Consider the following 20,937-nt stretch of genomic DNA (forward strand, 5'->3'; position numbering starts at 1 on the left):
TAATAATAGCAAAAAATGAATGTTGTTTCTTAAATGAAGGTTACCGAAATTAATGAGCCAAGTCCATTAACTACTGTTAATAAAAAAATCATTTAGTAAACTGTTTAAAAGTACTGTATTTTGATGATTAGCATTAATGATTAGCATGATTGGTGATAGACTGATTCCAGACGCGGTGGTGATTCTCAAGAGAGACTAGGTATCTACGTTGGACATAGTGCATTTGCGCAAACACAAAGGCAAATCAAACCCGACCAGAAAGAGTTCGACCATAGCGTAGAACCGTTAGTTCTGCGCGCTTTCGGAAGCAGTTTTCGAAGAAGGAAATGTACACACTTCCAACATTAATATTTCGGGCAGTGCTTAAGAATTTTTGAACAGAAAAACCCAATTGCGTTTTATTACCGACGTAGGATTTAAAACCAGGACCTCGGTCCCGCGGCTTAATATACCAACGAGGCAGTGAGGCAGTCAAGCAACTTTCATAATACTTAAAACTATTTTGAATTTTTTTTTTAAGGAAAATAGTATTTCCTGAACGAAGTAGCGGTTTAAAAATAGTCGTACTGTCTTTAAACCGCTAATAAAAAATAATAAATAAAATGTAACATAAAAAAGGTCAAGTAAATTGTTTTTTATCATTTATAAATACTAATTGAAGTGCGGTATATAATTACACGTGTTCAAATAAAATATAAAATCACTTATGAAATTTATTTTATCGTAGTTGATCAAGGAATAAACAATACAAAACGCTCTTGAGGTGAATTTTCTTTTACAGAACTATTTGTTTAATTAAATAAATTTTATTGTTTGTAAAGTATAAGTGTCTATTGCTTTTCTAATTGCTGAGTGCAATTACTTAATTACATATGTAATGTTAAAGAAGTTTTTTTAAATAAGAACCATTAATAAATAGTACTCTGTATTTTAGACCTGAGATCTTTTCCCAAATACTTACAAATATTAAAAATAATATTGTTGGTTGTTAATTTTATATAAATTGGTGCATAAACCTTCACAGTTGAAAATCAAATAACAACAATATTCAAAACAATTGAAGATGCCATCGTTTGAGAGAAAACCGGACGAGAGAAAAAAGATTGTCATATCTGGGGTCGCTGGTCTTTTTGCAGGATGTCGCAACGTGAAAGAATTATCCAGTATCCTTTACAATAAGGTTTGTAAAATGAGAATTATTTTAATGTTTGCTAAAATGTCTAAATTATCATCGAAGGTTTCTGTGACTATTTCCGGTACCGCATTAAAGTAACACGAACGCTCACTACAAATACATGCTCTTAGATCATAACTTACAAGATAAATATTATAAAACAAATGAAACTGTTTAATTTGTTTATCAACTTAGGAGTATCCGATATCGTCTGAAAACTGTCGCTGGAAATATGAACATCCCGAAATCATATCGTATATTGGAAAAGTGCCTGAGCTGAATCTATTTGATGCTCAGTTCTTTAAGGTGCATTATCATCTCAGTCAACGGATGGACCCAATGTCCCGAAAAATTTTAGAGCAAGCATGTCAGGCTATTTATGACGCAGGTAAGATGCTTAAAACTAGATACTAGCTGTGCTCGCGACTTCGTGCGCGTTTGAATTTAACAAAAAATATATTGTTGTAGCCTAAGTTATTCCTTATTACATCATATGCCATGCTATCTGCCAGTGAAAGTCCCATCAAAATCGGTCAGAGATTAGTCGGAACAAACAGACAGACAGACAAAAATTGTAAAAAAAAAATCTGGTATATGTACCGTGTATACATATGCATTTAGTAAATAAGCGGGTATTTTAATATTATAAACAGACACTCCAATGTTATTATATGTATAGATTAAATGAAGTCTACACATACATACATATATATTGGCACTGTAACGAATATAATGACTTTCTTACCCTGTCAATGCAACTGTAACTAGGGGTAAACATCTTAGATATTCCTCGTGCGTATAAATACACTCTCTCACTTACCCTTCAAACTGAAACACGTTGTTTGGGATTAGAATTAATGGTGGGCAGTGATAACTGCCCATATTTACAAAACAAACAAAACAAAAACAAAAAATGTTTATTAACAAAAAACATACATACAGTACTAGTTTTTATGTTTGATTTTTTAGGTGTAAATCCGCAACAACTCAGTGGAATGAAAACTGGTGTTTATCTTGGATGTGGCTTCACTGAAAATGATAAGACTTTATTTTTCAATAAAGATTCAAGGAATGGATTGTTTATTATCGGGTATACATTTTATCAGAATTACCTTTATACAGACAAAAAACACAGTTATCATCTAATTTATTAACTTCCAGATGTAACAGGAGTATGTTTGCGAATCGTATTTCCTACTGGTTGAATGCAAACGGTCCATCACTATCTATCGATCAAGCCTGTTGCAGCACGTTTGCAGCATTAGAAGCGGGACACCAAGCAATACTCCGCGGTGACTGTGAGGCAGCTCTAGTTGCTGTTTCGAGTCTTTGCTTACATCCACAGTCTATTGTACATTACAATAGGTAAATGTTTATTTAATTTGATTACGGTAAAGATCATTTAAAAAAAATGTTTTTTTGAAGTGATAACTTCTTATGAATTAGGGAGGGTAAATCGCTTCGTTACGTAACGCGTTACGGCGCCGGTCTGTCTGGCTTCCCTTTCTCTTATGCCTACAATAATGATACTAATCATGTGCATACACAAAATTTTAATGTACATTTTCAAGAATTGTAATTAAGAGAAATATATTTGATAATCAATAAAATATTTAATTAATAAATAACATTTTCTTACATTATCATATTAATATACATAAAATTAAAGTCATTAACTGAGATTTTCTCAAGTAAAAAAAATTCAATATTAAATAGTTCAACTTAGATAATTTTAAGTTATTACTTCTGTTATAACAAATATTATAGTTGTGACATTATATATAAAAAAAGAATTATAATTTATGTTTGACATTTACTAATACGAAAAATTTATTTTTCTAGTCAGTTATTCTCTAAAACTCATTTACATTATGACATTGTGATAAAATCTCAGAATCAATATGATTCAAAAGTGAGAAAAGCCTGATTGAAGAATATATAATTTTTTTTTCAGAGCCGGTCTATTAAGTCCAGATGGCAAAGTGAGATCTTTTGATGCTAAAGCCAATGGATGTGTAAAATCTGAAGCCATCGGTGTTCTTTTTCTTCAGAGAGCTAAGGATGCCCTCAGGTAGTATATTTTTTTTATCAAACACGATATTCACACTATGATTTATTTATATAGTAATATTATTAAAGTTATACATACAATATTTCAGAGTATATGCAGAAGTAGTACATGTGGAATCTCATTTCACGTCTTTAGCTAAAGGAGACAAAGGTCCTAAATATGGATTTTACCGTAATCCAACTGATACAATTAATTTTCTGAATAAATTTTACGATGAAGCAAACGTTCCACCCCAAGCTGTAAAATACGTTGAAGCTTTTGGCTCTGGTAAGTACTATAAAACAACTATCAAATAAACAGCATCGAATGATCATTTAATTTCTGGTGCGTCAGATTGTCTGATTGTCATTTAAATTGAGACCTTAAATTGCTGTAACCGTTCAATACCGTTCAATCTCCGTCGTGTCTTCTCTATCGCACGTGACATTGGCAAAATAATCTGTGCCCTCTCGGCACAAATAAAATGCAAAAAATATATAAAAATGTTGTAACGTATTCGTATTTTATTATTACTAGGTATACCGGATGCTGACAAAGCCGAACTTGACGCACTAGGTGAGGTGTTCTGCAAGGAAAGAGATGATCCACTTTTCGTTGGAAGTGTAACGTCTAATGTTGGTTATTCGGAGAGCGCGACAGGAATGGCTGCTATCACTAAGGTTTTTTTATATAAGAATTATTTACATTAAGGCTTGAACAAAGAAAACTAAAAACAGCTACTGTAATAATCATACCCGTTCATTATGTTATGTATATCACGCAATTCCCCAATGAATCGCAATTCTAAATCTCTCATCACTGGATACTAATTGAATAGCCGACAGTCATCTTTTTTTAATTCTTTTGTTTGATGTTTTATTATTTATCATAATCTTGACATATTTTTTTATTTTTGTCATAATTAATTATATTCTTGTGTAATGTCTTTTGTCACTTTGGAAATCATTTATATAAAAAATATGCATTTTATTTGTATAATTTCAATAATTATAGGTTTTGCTCGCTTACAACACTGGCAAAGTGGCATCAAATCTACACTGTGATACTCCAAGGCAGGACGTTACTGCAATTAAAGAAGGACGTATACAAATAGTCACTGAGCATCGCCCGATGAACACTTCTTATGCCGCTATTAATAGTTATTCTTATACCGGAGTTAATGCTCACGTCTTGTTAAAAGGACACAATATACAGAAGGTAATAAAAAGAAGACATCATTAAATACTGAATTGGAAATATTTACCCCAGGAGGGTACCATACGCGATTGCGGTGGAGAATCCCTCTCTGGGCATCCATGCTCAGGACGTACACCACCTAAGCAGGGATGCCCAGCCTGCCCTCCGAATTCTGGCGGGGGGGTGGGGGGCAATTTTGCGCTCGCCACTGTACAGGGCAAGCGGAGCAGGCATCATAAGGCAACTCCTACCACCCTCACTATGGACTTCTGCTACATAAGGGGGCTCAACTCCAACTTGAACGCCGTTCACTTTCACCTTGAGACGGCGAAGCCGGCCTTGCTCTTTCTTACCGAGACCCAGATATCCTCTCCTTCCGATACGACTTTTCTCTCTTACCCCGGGTACAAATTGGAACATTCCTTTGTACCACGAGCTGGGGTGTGCGTTTACGTCAGAGATGATATCTGCTCTCGACGCCTCGGCAGCCTTGAAGGGCAGGACCTATCGATTATCTGGCTACGTGTAGACTGCGACGAACATCCGCGAATCTACGCGTGCCTTTATAGGTCCCATAGCGGTAATGCCGAAACCGACCGACTGGTTGAGCACGTCCAAATGGCTACAGATTCCGTGCTGCAGCAGATCCCATCCGCAGAGATCGTAATTCTTGGCGATTTTAATGCCCACCATGGCTTGGCTCGCGCACTACCGATTGTGCCGATAGATCTGTTCTTGACTTCGCTTTAGCATATGATTTGATACAACTAGTCACCTCGCCAACGCGAATACCAGACGTGGAGGATCATACACCTTCCCTGTTGGACCTTCTGCTGACTCGTCGGACCACTGTCTCGTCCGGAGTATAGTGCCGGTTGTGCGGTACTCACGACCTCGTTTCGTGGGCTGCCACCGAGTGTGGCACTACAAGTCAGCAGATTGGGATGGGATGCGGTCCTTCTTTGCATCCTACCCATGGGGGCAGATTTGTTTCTCGCCGGATGATCCGAGCGTTGTTGCTAACTCTGTCGCCGATGTGGTACTGTTCATTCTGTATTCTGCGGTCCCCATCGGTGGCAATTCCCAGCCCTGGTTTGGTCGTTTCTGCAAAACGGCTTCACGCCGAAAATGGGACCGCTACCAAGACTGGGCTAACGCATCGGCGTCTCGTGATATAAATACCAGCGCATTCAGAAAGGAATATAACTCTGCCTCTAGGTCCTTCAAAAACGTGATTGCTAAGGCGAAGACGGAGTACATTGGCAGAATTGGCGAGAGACTGGGGCGCATCCCTTCAGGAACATGTGCGTTCTGGTCTCTCGCTAAAGCTGTCTTAGGGAATTTCTGTCAGCCCTCTTTTCCATCTTTGCACAGGGACGGCGAGTCATTGGCCCATACCGCGAAGGAGAAAGCAGATCTTTTAAGCTCTCTTTTCGCGGCGAACTCGACTCTGGATGACCAAGGAAAGTCACCACCAACAATCCCGCGGTGTGATATACCACGATGCCGGAGGTTAAATTCCGGCAAAGTACAGATCGTAAAGCACTTCTTTCCTTGGATATTCATAAGTCGAGTGGACCCGATGGCATCCCTCCAATCGTGCTACGGGCTTGTGCTCCCGAGTTGGCGCCGGTCTTAACGCGTCTTTTCCGGCAATCCTATGCATTCGGCGTCGTCCCGAACTCCTGGAAGACTGCTTTGGTGCATCCGATCCCTAAAAAGGGCAACCGCTCAGACCCGTCTAATTATAGGCCTATAGCCATCACCTCCTTGTTCTCCAAGGTAATGGAGTCCATTATTAACTGCCAGCTCCTGCGGTACCTAGAGGAGTACCAGCTGATTAGCGACCGCCAATACGGTTTCCGTCGGGGTCGCTCAGCCGGTGATCTTCTAGTTTACCTGACTCATAAATGGGCGGAAGCAGTTGAGAGCAAGGGGCCTCCCCCATTAGCAGGCAGTCTGGACATAGCGAAGGCCTTCGATTGCGTGTGGCATAAAGTGCTTTTTTCGAAGCTTCCTTCCTACGGGCTTCCCGGAAAATTATGTAATTGGATTACCAGTTTTTTGGCAGATCGGAGCATCAAAGTCGTTGTCGACGGTTAATGCTCTGACTTAAAATTCGTCAATGTTGGTGTTCCACAAGGCTGCGTTCTATCATTCACTCTGTTTCTTTTGCATATCAATGACTTGTTGCAAATCAGTAACATTCACTGTTATGCAGACGACAGCACCGTGGACACCTCATACACCGGCCGTGCTAATATTTCTCGGGATAACTTGTCTCTGAAATCGAGTCTCCGTTAAGCAAAGCCTCGAACTGGGGCTAAACCTAGTCCATTTCAACCCCAAAAAGACGCAAGTTTGCGTGTTAACTGCTAAAAAAACACCATTTGTCGTATCTCCACGATTTGAGAACATTCCGTTAGCCACCACAGCTAGTATTGGAATAATTGGCGTCGATATTTTGAGCCTCGTTCAGTACAAGGCGCAAATTCGGTCTCACATGGAGTACTGCTCTCACCTCTGGGCGGGTGCTCCCCAGTACAAGCTCCTACCATTTGACCGTATCCAACGTAGAGCGGCCCGAATTAACGACGATCAAGCCCTTTTCGATCTGCTTGATCCTTTGGCTTTGCGTAGAGATGTTGGTTCGCTCTGCATCTTCTACAGAATTTTTCACGGGGAATGTTCCGAGGAATTGTTCGGATTAATCCCGGCTGCTGAATTTCATCTTCGGACATCTCGTCAAAATTCCAAATATCACCCGCACCACCTAGATGTCCGAAAATCCACAACAGCGCGATTTTTAAGACATTTTCTACCTCGCACAACTACTCTGTGGAACCAGCTTTCGCCGGCGGTTTTTCCGAACTGATACGATTTGGGAACCTTCAGGAAAAGAGCGTACTCCTTCCTGAAAGGCCGGCAACGCACCTGCAAGCCCCCCGGTGTTGCAGATGTCCATGGGCATTGGTAGTCACTTTCCATCAGGTGAGCCTCCTGCTCGTTTGCCACCTATAATATAAAAAAAAAAAAATTGGGGACACAATTTATAATCGACTTAGTTTTATTAAATCATTTTTTATTCAAAGGACCTCAACCGTTACAAGACCGCTATTCCTCATTTAGTAACTGTCACTGGACGTCAAGAAAGTTCAGTGCAAATTATTTTGGATGATTTGCTAACTCGTCCGATAGATCCCGAAGAGCTAGCATTACTTCATAACATCCATGAAAACAGAATATCAGCTCATCTCGGTCGAGGATTTACTATTTTAGGTATGAGAAAATGATTAAGTGTAGCAATTAAAATATTAAAAATTATCGAAAAATAATATCACGTTGATCTCAGTCAAATTTAAATGATCAAGGAAGTGAATTTGGTATAGTTTTTAAAAAGCTAATTTCCAATTCTACAGCCACTAATGAAAATAATGAGACGATAAGTTTATGCGAAAGAAAAGGCAATTTCGACGGCGCAACACGACCGCTATGGTTTGTGTACAGTGGTATGGGTTCTCAGTGGGTGGGCATGGGAACAGAGCTAATGAAGATACCAACATTTGCTGCTGCAATTCAACGGTAATATTACATTTTCTATCGATTATAGTATCTATATTTTCACAAGCTATAAGTACAATGCATAATATTTTATTGCCATTTGTGTTATTTGCCACATTTGTTTAAATTTAGTAATTATAATCAAAGAGGTCCTATACATTGCCGTGTGCGTACACTTAGTACAAAAATGCAAACAAAAAAAGTTAAGTGTGAGTTCGAAGTTAGTTGAAAAGCTACGAGTTTAAATTATTAATATGTTATTTATAGTTGTCATGCAGTTTTGGAGCCAAAGGGTGTGGACATCATTAGAATTATTACGTCACCTGATCCAAAAACCTTTGACAACATTTTAAACTCGTTTGTTGGTAATGCCGCAATACAGATAGGGCTTACCGATATACTCAAAAAACTAGAAATCGTTCCAGACAAGGTTATAGGTGAGTAGAATAAAGAGAATACATTTTAAGCTTCAAGCCTCTAAACGTCCTTGCTTATACACATCGATGACTTCAAAAAACTTTTCTAAAGGCGATCTAATGATAGTGGTAATGATGAATAATTAAACTCTTATAGTCTCTCAATTTTGCACTCACAAAGAGAAGTTCACCTATGCATGCTTTACAAATAAAGGTAAAAAAAGCAGCCTTTTTATTTCCTGCTGATGATCGAAGGCTTCCTGTGTTCTGTAGTTTTTTGAAGAAGAATAAATCAACAAGAACAAGATTTCATTTAAATAACAATTTACTTAGATTGTCGATAACAATTTACTTTGATTTTGTTTACGTTTTTAATTAATTTTTTCTTATACAGCCGTAGTACCGTTTTTTAACCGGCCAGTAACTTTATTCCGCTCTATAAAATGAATTCTTTGTTAAATTCTAACAATTAAGTAATTGAAATCAAGAATCCTCTTTAATTTTTTGCAATTCTACGGCTGCAGCTCTTCAAAATGAGACCATAACCGATTTTTTTATGTGCAGCTATCGCCCCATAATCACTGGGACAAAAGTCGGCTTACGCTATTAATATATAAGATTTGGTTTTAAAAATTGCTCCTTTTTACCCAATATCATGAGGAAAGTTTATCATTAAAATTTGCAGGGCACAGTGTAGGCGAATTAGGATGCGCATACGCAGACGGATGTTTCACCGCTGAGGAAATGATTTTGGTTGCGTACAGTCGAGGTCTCGTTTCTATTCAGACTCCGTTTATTGTCGGATCAATGGCTGCAGTTGGCATGGGCTATCAAGAGGTATGTATGATTCTAAGTTTTGCTGTTTGGCTGTAGAATATGTGATAAGTGGTACCTAAATAGACGGGCTTGCGGATACGCAGCCTTACATTTACTACCAGAATTTTTTTATTGTATTTTTTATATTTTAGATAATTAAATTGCTTCCTCCTGAAATTGAGGTAGCTTGTCATAATAGTTCTACGTCGTGCACTATTTCTGGACCAACTAATATAATGAAGGAATTCGTATCCCAATTAACTTCTAAGAATATCTTCGCTAAGGAAGTGGCTTGCTCTAATATTGCTTATCATTCAAGATACATAGCTGAAGCAGGTAAATTACCGTTAAAGTTTTAAATTATTAAGTTAAGTCACTTTTTCTTATGTCATATTAAATGAATACATTTTCGCACTATAATTAAACTACTTTCATTTACTTTCTGATTATATTATGGATGATAGCGTTTCATTTGAGTAGCATATTTATCAGACGAACAAACTACGTAAAGTAAAATCCATCAAATTTGAGAGTTTGTGAAAATGTATAATATAACAAATTGTAATTAATTTTAAATGACGATTTACTTGGGTTTTGGTTTTATTATAGTAGTATTACAATATTGCCTTGTGTAACTACTAATGATATAATTAATAGATTACTCCGGCAGATACCTCTAACATAACTATAATTAATGTGATTTATACACAAATAACTAGTTATGAGTTTTTACTAATTGTTAAATTCCTAACAGTTATTTGCAATATAATAAACTATATTAACGTAATTTAATCTTACATGTTTAAGGACATGGTTTATTGGAGCTTTTAAATAAGGTTATTAAAAAACCGAAGCGTCGTTCTGAGCGGTGGGTTTCTACATCAGTACCACAATATCAGTGGAATGATCCATCTGCAATGTACTCTTCGGCGGAATATCATACAAACAATCTTCTAGTAATTATATTTTTGTCATTATTATAAGTTATACGTACTTTTTAAGGCTTATGACCATATAGTTGCATTGGAAACCTTCAGAGAGGTACCTGGGGACAGAGTGTAACCGAGTTATGTGGGATTCTTACTCCCCAAAAAAACTGCGATGGTCGTCTCTGGCTCGGATAGGAGAGGTTGAGGGATTGTGTCGATGCGATACATGTGGAGGGTCCATATTGGGATCTATGCGAAAAATCGCTACAGTTATTGCAAAAAAATGTCAATTTAAAAAAAGAGATGAATAAATATACACGATAAGTTTACCTTTACATAGGTACGTCACTTAAATAAGCCTAGTATTTTGCGTTAACTATCATTGGAGTGATTACGCGTTATTGTAAAAAGTAGTCATGTACATGTCGTATTTAAGCATTCAATAAATAAATAAAGTTTATAATGCTTTAATATGTTAACCTTCCGTTGCTTGCGTTTGCATACATATATATATAATTTATATTTTACTAGCTATCAGTCATATGGGTACATCACTGTTCCATATACAACTTATTCTTGTTTTTCTTTCCGGCTAGGAAAGTTTAAATTCTCAGCTTTTCTTTTCTATAATTTGCACATAGGATACATTAATAAACATTCCTCTTGAATCACTCTGTTTATTGTTGAAAACCGCATTAAAATCTGTTGCGTAGTTTCAAAGATCTAAGCGTAAAGACGATGCGAAGGGGCATTGTTTTGATAATTGAAGTATAGTTTAGATAGGTAAATTAAATCTATGTTAAAGTAAAGTATGGGCATTATATAACATATGAATATTACTGTATTAATAGGTATAACAAATTTTATTGCATTATAATTGTTACTTTTCTCAGAGACCTGTGCTTTTTGAGGAGGCATCTAAGCTTATACCTCCCAATGCCGTCCTTCTAGAAATAGCACCACACGGCCTGTTACAGGCTATACTTAAACGATCTTTGCCGACTTGCTTGAGCTTATCACTGACCCAACGTGGAAATTCAGATGGTGTCAGCTATTTGTTGAAAGCCATCGGCGAGTAAGTATATCGATGGCTATTTCTTTATTGAGCTGTTCTAGTTAATTATGTAATTTATTTTTTTTGAGTAAAAAATCTGTCTTCTTTCAGACTATATATGGCTGGGTTTAATCCGGTTATTAAAACGCTTTATCCAAAAATCAATTTTCCCGTTTCGACTGGAACACCGATGCTCTCTCATTTAGTGGATTGGATACATGATGAAAAATGGTGAGCATCTCAAATGAACACTTCACAAATATAAGTATATGTGACTCTAAAACTATGTATTTACGCCACAAAATGTAATTCTATTCGAACCACATAGGGATCCTCTAAGATCTTTTATAAAAATTATGCCCGTGTAAATGACAAATACGGCATAACGTTCATAAATTTTCTGGAAAGTACTAATTCTCTGCGCATATATTTAATATTTCATTTCATAAGAACCTTCTACAAGGTATTAGAAAACTTTAAGAAAAGATAGAAGAAAGAAGAAGAAAGTCGTACTGAATTTTGTACTACGATCGGTTGGTTTGAAAATATTATGTTCATAACACCACTGAATCCAAAACTAGTGCTTTATAGAATTCAAATGTATAATAGCAAAGGTGATCAATATTAGACTTTTGCAAAAGCTAATAATGCTTTAAAAGATTTGATGAATTTGTATCATTATCTATTTGATTCTTGGTTGTATTGTTAAATATTTGTTTTTAGGCCAGTGTTATTGTACGTGGCTGACAATATGAGAGTGGCAGCTAGTTGCAATTTTGTTATATCTGTGCACGATGACGATCATAGTTACTTAAGAGGACATGTGATAAGAGGTATAAAGAGGTCTAGATTTGTGAGCTAGTATATTATAATAGACATACATCATTAACAATAATAACTTCAATATTTTTTATAGAAAAGAATGTTTATCCATTTGCAAGTGCTCTTGTGGCTGTATGGGATACAATGGTGATGTCTTTCGGTCTGGAAAGGAAAAAAATATCGGTACAGTTCAATGATGTTAGATTCCATTCGCAGCCTATTTTGAACGATGAAAGCGAATTTCAATTGAATGTAACATTACACCGGGGCAGTGGAAAATTTGAGGTATTATATTTTGTAATTTAATCTTGAATATATATATATTAAATAAATAAATTGATATAATAAATATATGCGATACGATCCATAAAATTCAATTTTTTTAAAGGTTACGGATGGTAAAACTGATGTAATCAGTGGTTTCATTAAAGAGTTTAGTGAAAATAACTCACAGTCAAACAGGAATGATACTGGCTCAACTGAAAATGAACCAAGTCTGTATTGTCTTAATGCTGAAGATATTTATAATCTACTCTACATAAGGGATTACAATTACTTGTCAGTATTCGGTTTACTTATTTAAAGTATTTTAAGTCACTCATGGATGCTTTTGTCAATGTACGGATACAACCAACCATACATTTTAAAAATCTTCTTTTTTTTTGTAGTGGTGATTTCCGAAGTATCCATTGTGCAAATACGTCAATAACAAAGGCGAAGATATTATGGCGAGACAGTTGGGACACATTCATTGACGGATTGTTACAACTGAATTTCTTAAGTGAAGCACGCAATACTACATCTCAAATAAAGTTTATTAAAAATATTGTAATTAATGTCAATGATCACGTTAGTAGTAATGGTGCAATGGAAAGCGGTTCAACAATTATGACTGCACACCTCGATATATTTAATAATTCGACAAGGTATGTACAATCAATTACATTTTTATTTCCGGTAGGTTTAACTAAATAACTTTAGGCATTTATAATAACTATTGAGTAATAATAATTAAATTAGGTAATTTTTATATGTGAGATACTATGCATTTTCTAATAAAATATAAGTTGTGTAATGTTAATAGCACTAATAATCTAAATATTTTTTCTAGATGTGGTGGAGTATTTTTGCAAAATGTCCAACTCCAAGACTTATCTAGAACAAATGACGTCATTGATACAATGAAAACTTTGAAATTTATACCACACTTCTCTACTACGACTACTGATGTAGGTCAAATATTATTTGGTGTTGAAAACTGTTTGATGAATAATGATATTAGGTACTAAAACTCATTACGGTTATTTTATAGGAGACTACGGTGCTTGATATTTACCTTCAAGAGGTGGCTGAAAACACAAATAAAGATATAATAAATATAACAAAGATAAGTAATAGCCATAAAGAAAATTTAACAGGTTCAAGATTCAGTGCAGTCGTTCGCAGATTTGTAGAGAAAAAAATTAAACTTCGAACTGTCAGTAGAAATAAAATTCTAAGCGATACGTCCTTACAAAACGTTGATCTTGTCTTAGTAGAAAACTTATCTATAGATAACGATGTGAGTATGATGACTTGTTGTTGTTGTTGTATGTCTTTTATTTAACTTTATTTAACATGGGATTTTAACAGAGTCCTTAACCATTATACATTATTAACCAAGATATAGCCTTATAAATGGTTTAGGACGATAATCAACTAAGAGTATCGTGTGATGATCTTTCTTTTCCAGATCGCTCTAATTATAATTTTTTATTTATTTTCAGCTTTGCCGATCTCTTTACAGCATGCTCAATATTAATACATTTATAATTAACAAAGAAGATAACGCTAATTTACATTCAATTCCACGACCATCATTGCTTTACGGTGTTGTATGTGCTCACAGCACAGGAAATAATCGCTTGGAACTTATACGCTGGAGACCATCTTCGGATTCTAGGGAAAAAAGCGCAATTTCAGTTAATTCTCAATCAGATCTGCCAATGCTTTTCTCTACGATTAACACTATGCCTGATAATCAAAATTTGTTAGTGTTGTCTTGTTACCCTCCTTTACCGTCGTTAAAAAATATTGTTAAAGATTATAGAAAAAAAACAAATAAAAATATTTCCATGATAATGATTAATAAAACGTCTAATCAATTCGAGAGTAGGCGTCTATGCTGTCCAGACCTTGCTTTTAGTGTTGTAGTTGATGTAAGTACAAATATTAAGTGACATATTTTTTAATAGTTGTAACTGAAGTTTATATATAACATGCAATTACAGGATGTCATGGGCGGAGAATATTGTCTATCAATCCCTCAAACTTCAACCATTGAAGGAGGCATGAGCTTAGAGCATATGAGTGTGGTTGACACGAATTCTCTAAATTGGGTAGAGGTTCCAGAACCTACTGGTTCGGGTATCAATGTCATGGTAAGTGTTGCTACATAAAAGCTAAAAAAAGACTGTTTTTCGAAATTTCTTTTAAAAAAATGATTTCAGGTGCATTACGCTGGCTTAAGTATTGTAGACGCAAAAAAAAATCACGGTATTATTAAAACTACAAAACAAGAAAATCAAAATGTCTGTGGGATGGAATTTAGTGGAATTGTTGAAAGGTAATAAATATGTATGTTTTTTGTGTTATATTGAAAAAATGCGTATAATAAAATAAAATTACATTGAATCTACTAATTTCAGAACTGGTTCTCGTGTAATGGGCTTAGTGGAGAATGGCGCTGTTAGTACGAAAATTCAAGTTAATCCAAATTTGTTGTGGCCAGTGCCAGAATACTGGAGTTTGGAAGACGCAGCGACTGTGCCTTTGGCCTACTGCCTTGCGTTATATTGTTTGGTATGTGATTTTGTAGTTATAAATATAATTTTATTCGATTTATATAAAATTAGTTTAGTTTACTGATTTAGTTTTTTCTGTCGCAGTGCATAAAGAGTCATTTATATTCTGGAATGCGCATTCTTGTCCATGGTGGAACTGGGGCTTTAGGTCAGGCAGTAATATCTATTGCTTTGGCGCATGGTTGTGAAGTTTTCACTACTGTCAGTACTATGAGCAAAAAATATTTTCTTCGGAAATTGTTTCCCGAACTTAAAGGTATATTTTTTATCAAAATGTAAACTACATACAATGTTTCAATCTTATGTACCAACGTTTTACAATGGTAATTTCAGATGATCATATTGGAAATTCACGTAATGGCAGCTTTAGTGATATGGTGCTAAAAATCACAAAGGGACAAGGCTGTGACATCATAATATCTAATGTTAAAGGAGAACTAAGAAGTGTAAGATTTATCTCTATATAAAAATTATCATGTAATTAGTTAAACTTATTATATATTGATATTCGAAAGGTACTGTAGTAATATGAAATATTTAAAAAAATTGGACGAATTGTATTTCAAGGGTGACTTTTCTTTATATGTGTAAAATTTTAAATATTAATAAGTATCTGAGGAAATATTTATGAATATAATATTTTTAGAACACTTTAAAGTGCTGTGGACCGTCTGGAATCACTATTGATACAACTTTACTACAAGATCAAGAAGATTATAACCTTGGAATGGCCTTCATGACCTTCAGTAGGGGTTTTGCCACCGTCGATATAACTTCAATATTTTCATCAGGGAATATAGAAGATATTAAGGTATCTTTTAAACTTTCTTAAATCAGTTTTAAATACCATATCGTACCATATGTAAAAATGAACACAACATTGAGACTTGTAAATGTTTCAGCGTTTGCAACTTCTTGTGAGTGAGGGTATAGCGCGAGGCTACGTACGGCCTCTATCCCGCGTTATATACGGAGCACATGACGCACCTCAAGCCCTTCGTCTTCTAGCTGGTAACCGTCATCGTGGACGAGTTTTGCTGAATCTAAAACAAATATCACCTATTGTACAAACCAGGTACCTTTATACCCGATTTTTTTATTTTTTTACTTTTTGTTATTTTCTATATTCTTCTTTATATTGTAGATTGAAATGTTCATCTGAATTAAACCATTTGGTGGTGTCTGATGATGACATTTTTGGAATACATCTAATTGAAAGACTTATTAGCCGTGGAGCTAAGAAACTATTTTTACAGTGGAAAAATCCTTCGAATATACTAGAGTTTAAAGCAAGGTATTGATTGAATGGAAGTTATTTTTGGAACCTGGTACATATTAAAAATGTGACTTTTTGATATGATCTTTATTTATGCACTTTTTAAGGTCTTGGGAAAAGATGGGTGTGAATGTACATATATACTACGAAGATGTTTTGAATGCAGATAATGCTCGTGAATTGCTTGATAAGATTAGCACCTTTGGACCTATTGAAGGAATATATTTAATCGCCATTGACGGCAATTACGCTGTTAAAATGGAGAATGTATTGAAACGGCTAACATTAATGAAACAGAAATTTAATCCCTACTTAAAGTGAGTCATTTGATTTGTAATATTTAACTATTTATGTACTTTGACGATGTACATATGTAATATATTTAAGTATATATTATACGGATGAGTAAGACTCCTTATTAGGGGTGAGCTGAGGGCACTATTTTAATATTATAAAAACATTGATATGTTGTGATCTTGTAACATTCGTTATTAATTGAAGTCAGGGATTTTTCAGATATGAGTTCTATTACATGTTCTATTACTCGATTGCCCGAGAAGGCTTTGCCTGCGAAGAATAAAAAAAAAATAAGCGTGTTTGGAGCGCGACTCGATGTTCGAATTCCGATAACGAATGTAAACATATTACAGATCATACACGAACAAAAGCAATTTATAATAAACTATTTAAATTTAGAATATAAATAATGTAATTTTCCATTTCAAATATTCCTCGATAGTCACTCGATAAACAATTACGGAATATAAGAATCTATTCATAGGATAGGAGGATCAAATATTCGCCTACAAATTCTCGAATGCAACTGTTTGTCAGTTTTATGAATATATTTCATTTGTAAGTAATCGAGGTTCACAAAATCTTTCAACGTTTAATATTTTTTTAGGTATTCTGCAATAATAAGAGTTGACGACAAGAATGAAGATAAAAGGTGTGATTTTGAACTTCAGAACGATGAAATACCGACTATTATCAAATTACCAAAGCTAAAAGGCGTAAGTTATAGATTTTACTATAATTGCTCTAGAAAAAAAAAAAACAAAAAAGAGATGTGGCTCTTGGTTGGAACGAAGTTGCGTTCGCTATATATTGTTATATAACAGACACAATAAAATAAATTAACAAAGTTTGAGAATAATTAAATGACAATTACAAAATTGTTATTATAAATTCCATGTTAATTAAGACATTTAAAATAGGTTTAAATAATATCATGACAAACCGTATAAAATAGAAAGAGACAAAGAGGAAAGAGGAAGGGAGTAAAAGGTCGTCTTGGAAGGGGCATAACGCTTTATCCTTACGTGACGATTACTTCATATCAAAATAACTTCATTCCAAAAGAATACAGATTTTCTTAATTAAAGCTATATTTTTACACGACTGCCTAGAATATGTGTGCAATGTTTTTAGGGTTTGTGCAGATGTATGTGAAATTGTTTATTAAAACATAACTTTAAATGCTTGAACAGTTATGAATATTTGGGTTATCGTTAGAATCATTGGGGCAGTAATGTTTTTTAATTTTCGTTTAACTGCAAAAATGAGTGATTAATGTAGCTGATGGAAAAATGCTTATCCTTTTAAACATTTTTAAGCATACTTTTGATTTACAGATCAATGATCCTTTAAGATCTGAACAGAAGGATCTGATAACAATACAAAATGCGATTGATGCTCTGGAGTGTACATTGACTACTCCCCAATTATCTGGGGTCGCTCTTACATGGTCAGATAAAAAAACGTCGATTTTGGAACGTATATTTTCTATATCCGGTAAATTATATATCTTTCATCTATAATCTGTAGCTGTAAATGGTATAAATAATGCTTTCTGTGTGCCTGTATCTTTGTTATCTTCTTTTAAACCGTTTAACGAATTTTGATAAAGTATTTACTATTAGCCGTTAATGAAGCCGTTACGACAAATTGTGTAATTTAAACGCAAACAAATTTTATTTTAATTTTTTTATTCCAGATGTTAGTAAAGGCAACAGAATCAATCTAAAGGATATTAATCTTTCTATGACACTGAAAGATTTGGGTATAGATTTATCAATGTTGGATTCTATACAAGCTTGTTTACGTGATCATTATAATATATCTCGCTCTCGAGATAATATTTTGAGTATAACTGTTCAGGAGTAAGTAATTATTTCCATAGTAAAATCTAAGTATTTAGGACTAAAAGTATGTCGAGATGATGATATGTGTTCACCTATGTCTTTAGCCCTTAATATCAATCAAGTAACTCAAGTAACTCAACGTTTGAGAGAAAGAAAACTAAATGCCAATTAGAACTGTAGCAAAATTACAGTCGATATAATTGAATAATAATCAAATAAAATGTTTTTACACGCTTTAAAATATGTCGTTTATTATCTCAAGATATTTTAATATGTATCTGGTGTGGATTTCTGAAGACATTATTAACATCTGTCAATTTAATTATCATTTTTTATTTATATTACAAACATAAATAAAATCATAGTTTTGTATTAATAATATCAACAATTACGAACTGTTCGATTTGCCTCTAAGATAGTTATAAATATAGTTTGTATATTGTCACGTTTTTAGATTGATCGACATCGAAAAAGGAGTATTATCAAAGATACATTACGAAGAAACGCAAGGAATGTGGACGTTCTTCTCATACGTAGATAAAGATGAGCTACAAGCTACAAATAAAATGATATTTATGCCATCACTAACTAGAAATGCAGCAATGGTACGGTTATTTTTTAAAAACAACAACGGCCCTTTTTTAGTATTACTAATATTCCTATTTATCATTCAAACTAGGATTTGTGTGACTGCTATTGACGACAGTAAGTCCAGGAATTAGAATCGAACATCCGTGGCAGCCTATATATCATTAAATTATTGATTGATTTAATAGAATCAATTGTCAATTTTGTTAATTAGTATGCATTATATGACGTGCATAGTTATGACCTATAACCAAATCAAAATCAAAATATATTTTATTCAAGTAGGCTTTTACAAGCACTTTTAAATCATCATTTAACAAACTATTTAAAGTAAAGTTACCACCGGTTCGAAATGTAGATTCTACCGAGAAGAACCGGCAAGAAACTCAGAAGTTACTCTTTTTCAACATTTAAAAATACAGTCATATTAGTTAAATACAATTATATATGTATGTTATGTCTCCTGTCTGGAAGTCAACAAGCATTAACTCCACGATTTTTATCATCTATATAATCTTGTATCGAATAATATGCCTTCTTTACCAATGTATTTTTTACAAATTACTTAAATCTATGAAACGGCAAAGTTAAAAATGTCTGCGGAATTTTATTATAGAAACGGATATCTTGCCCCAAGAATGATTTATGGACTTTGCGGAGTCGGAAACTTGGCGTTATAAACTTATCCTTACTTCTTGGACACATACAATGATTATAACGATTATAACCAGTATATATTATTTTATATACTAACGACAACTTCCTATTGGTTATTCGTATATTACAATTATATTTATTTGTGCGTTTAGTTAATTTAGAATTGCAAATCTTGAAGAAATATTATTTTGGTTAGTTCTACAAACACATTTTTAAATTACAGACATCTGATGAATTTAACCTTAATCAGACGTATCTCTGTATGGTACCTGGCATCGAGGGACATTATAAAAAGTTCCGCAACATCTGTGAGCGGCTTAAGCTTCCAGTTCTATTGTTACAGCCAGGTTTAGAAAAAACTGAGACTTTCTGCGAAACAGCTCAAAGATTGGTTGAGGTCTGTTAAAATTTAAAACTTATTTAAATTTTTTAAATTAATAAATACTAATTATAAAACTATTTTTTTTAGATAATGCCTAAAAAAGCAATGGAGCTGAATAAAAAATTTTATCTGCTAGGCTACGAAAACGGTGTATTCATAGCTTTGAAAATGGCTGCCTTATTGGAAGAGAGAGGTTAATAAAAAATAATTTTCTCTTTAAATTTATGACACGTGTATACAGTATACAGCCGTATGAATATGTTCTAATAAATACATTTTTAGGATGGAATGGTACAGTTTTCTGCATTGGAGGATCACCGGATGAAATTTGCGAAATAATCAATAAGAAACTACAGGAGTATGACACTGACGAAGCATTACAAGTTGCCGTAATTAAACACATGTTTACTTTGATGACTGGCGCTGATACGAAACAATTGGATTGTTTATTAAGCAATGCCATGACGTGGCAAGAAAGAGTTGAGTGTTGCGTGAAAAACTTTCGAGGTCGAGTTGGTTATTCAAATCAATTTACTCGTGAGCTAATTGAAACGACATATTCACGAGTGGTACAGTTGCGTGGCTATAGCGCTGAACCGCGAGCTATTCAGTCCCAGCTGGTATCAATGCGTTCAAAATCAGCTGGTGATCATCAAACATCAACAGATTCATCTTTGCAAAGTTATTCTAAAATTCCAGTTATTGAATATGATTTACATGTTCCATTTTCATATCTTACGAAAGATCCACAATGCGCTGCGATCATTAATCGTCATCTCGATAAAGATATTCTCAAGGAATTCGAGAAGGTAAATCTTTGTGAAAGCTACCTCGTAAATAGAACTTCTTTTACCGATATTTAAATATTTTCTTAAAGCGAGTGTAAATTATTAATAAATATTTATATTGATTTGCTTACACTTTGTTTCAATGTATAATTAATTAGTCATATTTATAGTACCTTTGTTTTTTTTTCACATGCAGTGCACTGCGTATATTTTGTTATTTGAGTATATTTGGTATATTTG

At 34.3% G+C, this 20,937-nt stretch overlaps 1 protein-coding gene across 2 annotated transcripts; it reads left to right on the plus strand.

Moving 5' to 3' along the window:
* The first annotated feature begins 715 nt into the window (after positions 1–715).
* LOC113395486 (fatty acid synthase-like) lies at positions 716–20,778 on the plus strand. Of its 2 annotated transcripts, XM_064218267.1 has the most exons (40): positions 716–763; positions 1,064–1,180; positions 1,370–1,562; positions 2,144–2,264; positions 2,336–2,539; positions 3,129–3,245; positions 3,334–3,512; positions 3,762–3,904; positions 4,239–4,442; positions 7,514–7,700; positions 7,841–8,003; positions 8,250–8,419; positions 9,084–9,235; positions 9,367–9,550; positions 10,022–10,170; positions 11,037–11,218; positions 11,309–11,428; positions 11,921–12,030; positions 12,114–12,304; positions 12,408–12,577; positions 12,688–12,945; positions 13,131–13,248; positions 13,332–13,580; positions 13,786–14,217; positions 14,290–14,439; positions 14,509–14,624; positions 14,707–14,860; positions 14,947–15,118; positions 15,196–15,308; positions 15,509–15,673; positions 15,765–15,937; positions 16,007–16,156; positions 16,246–16,455; positions 17,043–17,151; positions 17,773–17,932; positions 18,135–18,300; positions 18,737–18,887; positions 19,751–19,924; positions 19,997–20,102; positions 20,192–20,778. In XM_064218267.1, the coding sequence occupies exons 2-40, from the start codon at positions 1,064–1,066 to the stop codon at positions 20,770–20,772; spliced, it is 6,963 nt and encodes a 2,320-aa protein (XP_064074337.1). In that variant the 5' UTR covers positions 716–763; the 3' UTR covers positions 20,773–20,778. The 2 variants fall into 2 exon arrangements, with proteins under 2 accessions (XP_064074337.1, XP_064074338.1); XM_064218268.1 differs by lacking the exon at positions 716–763 and having other exon boundaries at positions 1,057–1,180.
* Positions 20,779–20,937: the final 159 nt, after the last annotated feature.

This window comes from Vanessa tameamea, chromosome 21 (assembly GCF_037043105.1).
Source record: "Vanessa tameamea isolate UH-Manoa-2023 chromosome 21, ilVanTame1 primary haplotype, whole genome shotgun sequence".
Taxonomy (NCBI): Eukaryota; Metazoa; Arthropoda; class Insecta; order Lepidoptera; family Nymphalidae; genus Vanessa; species Vanessa tameamea.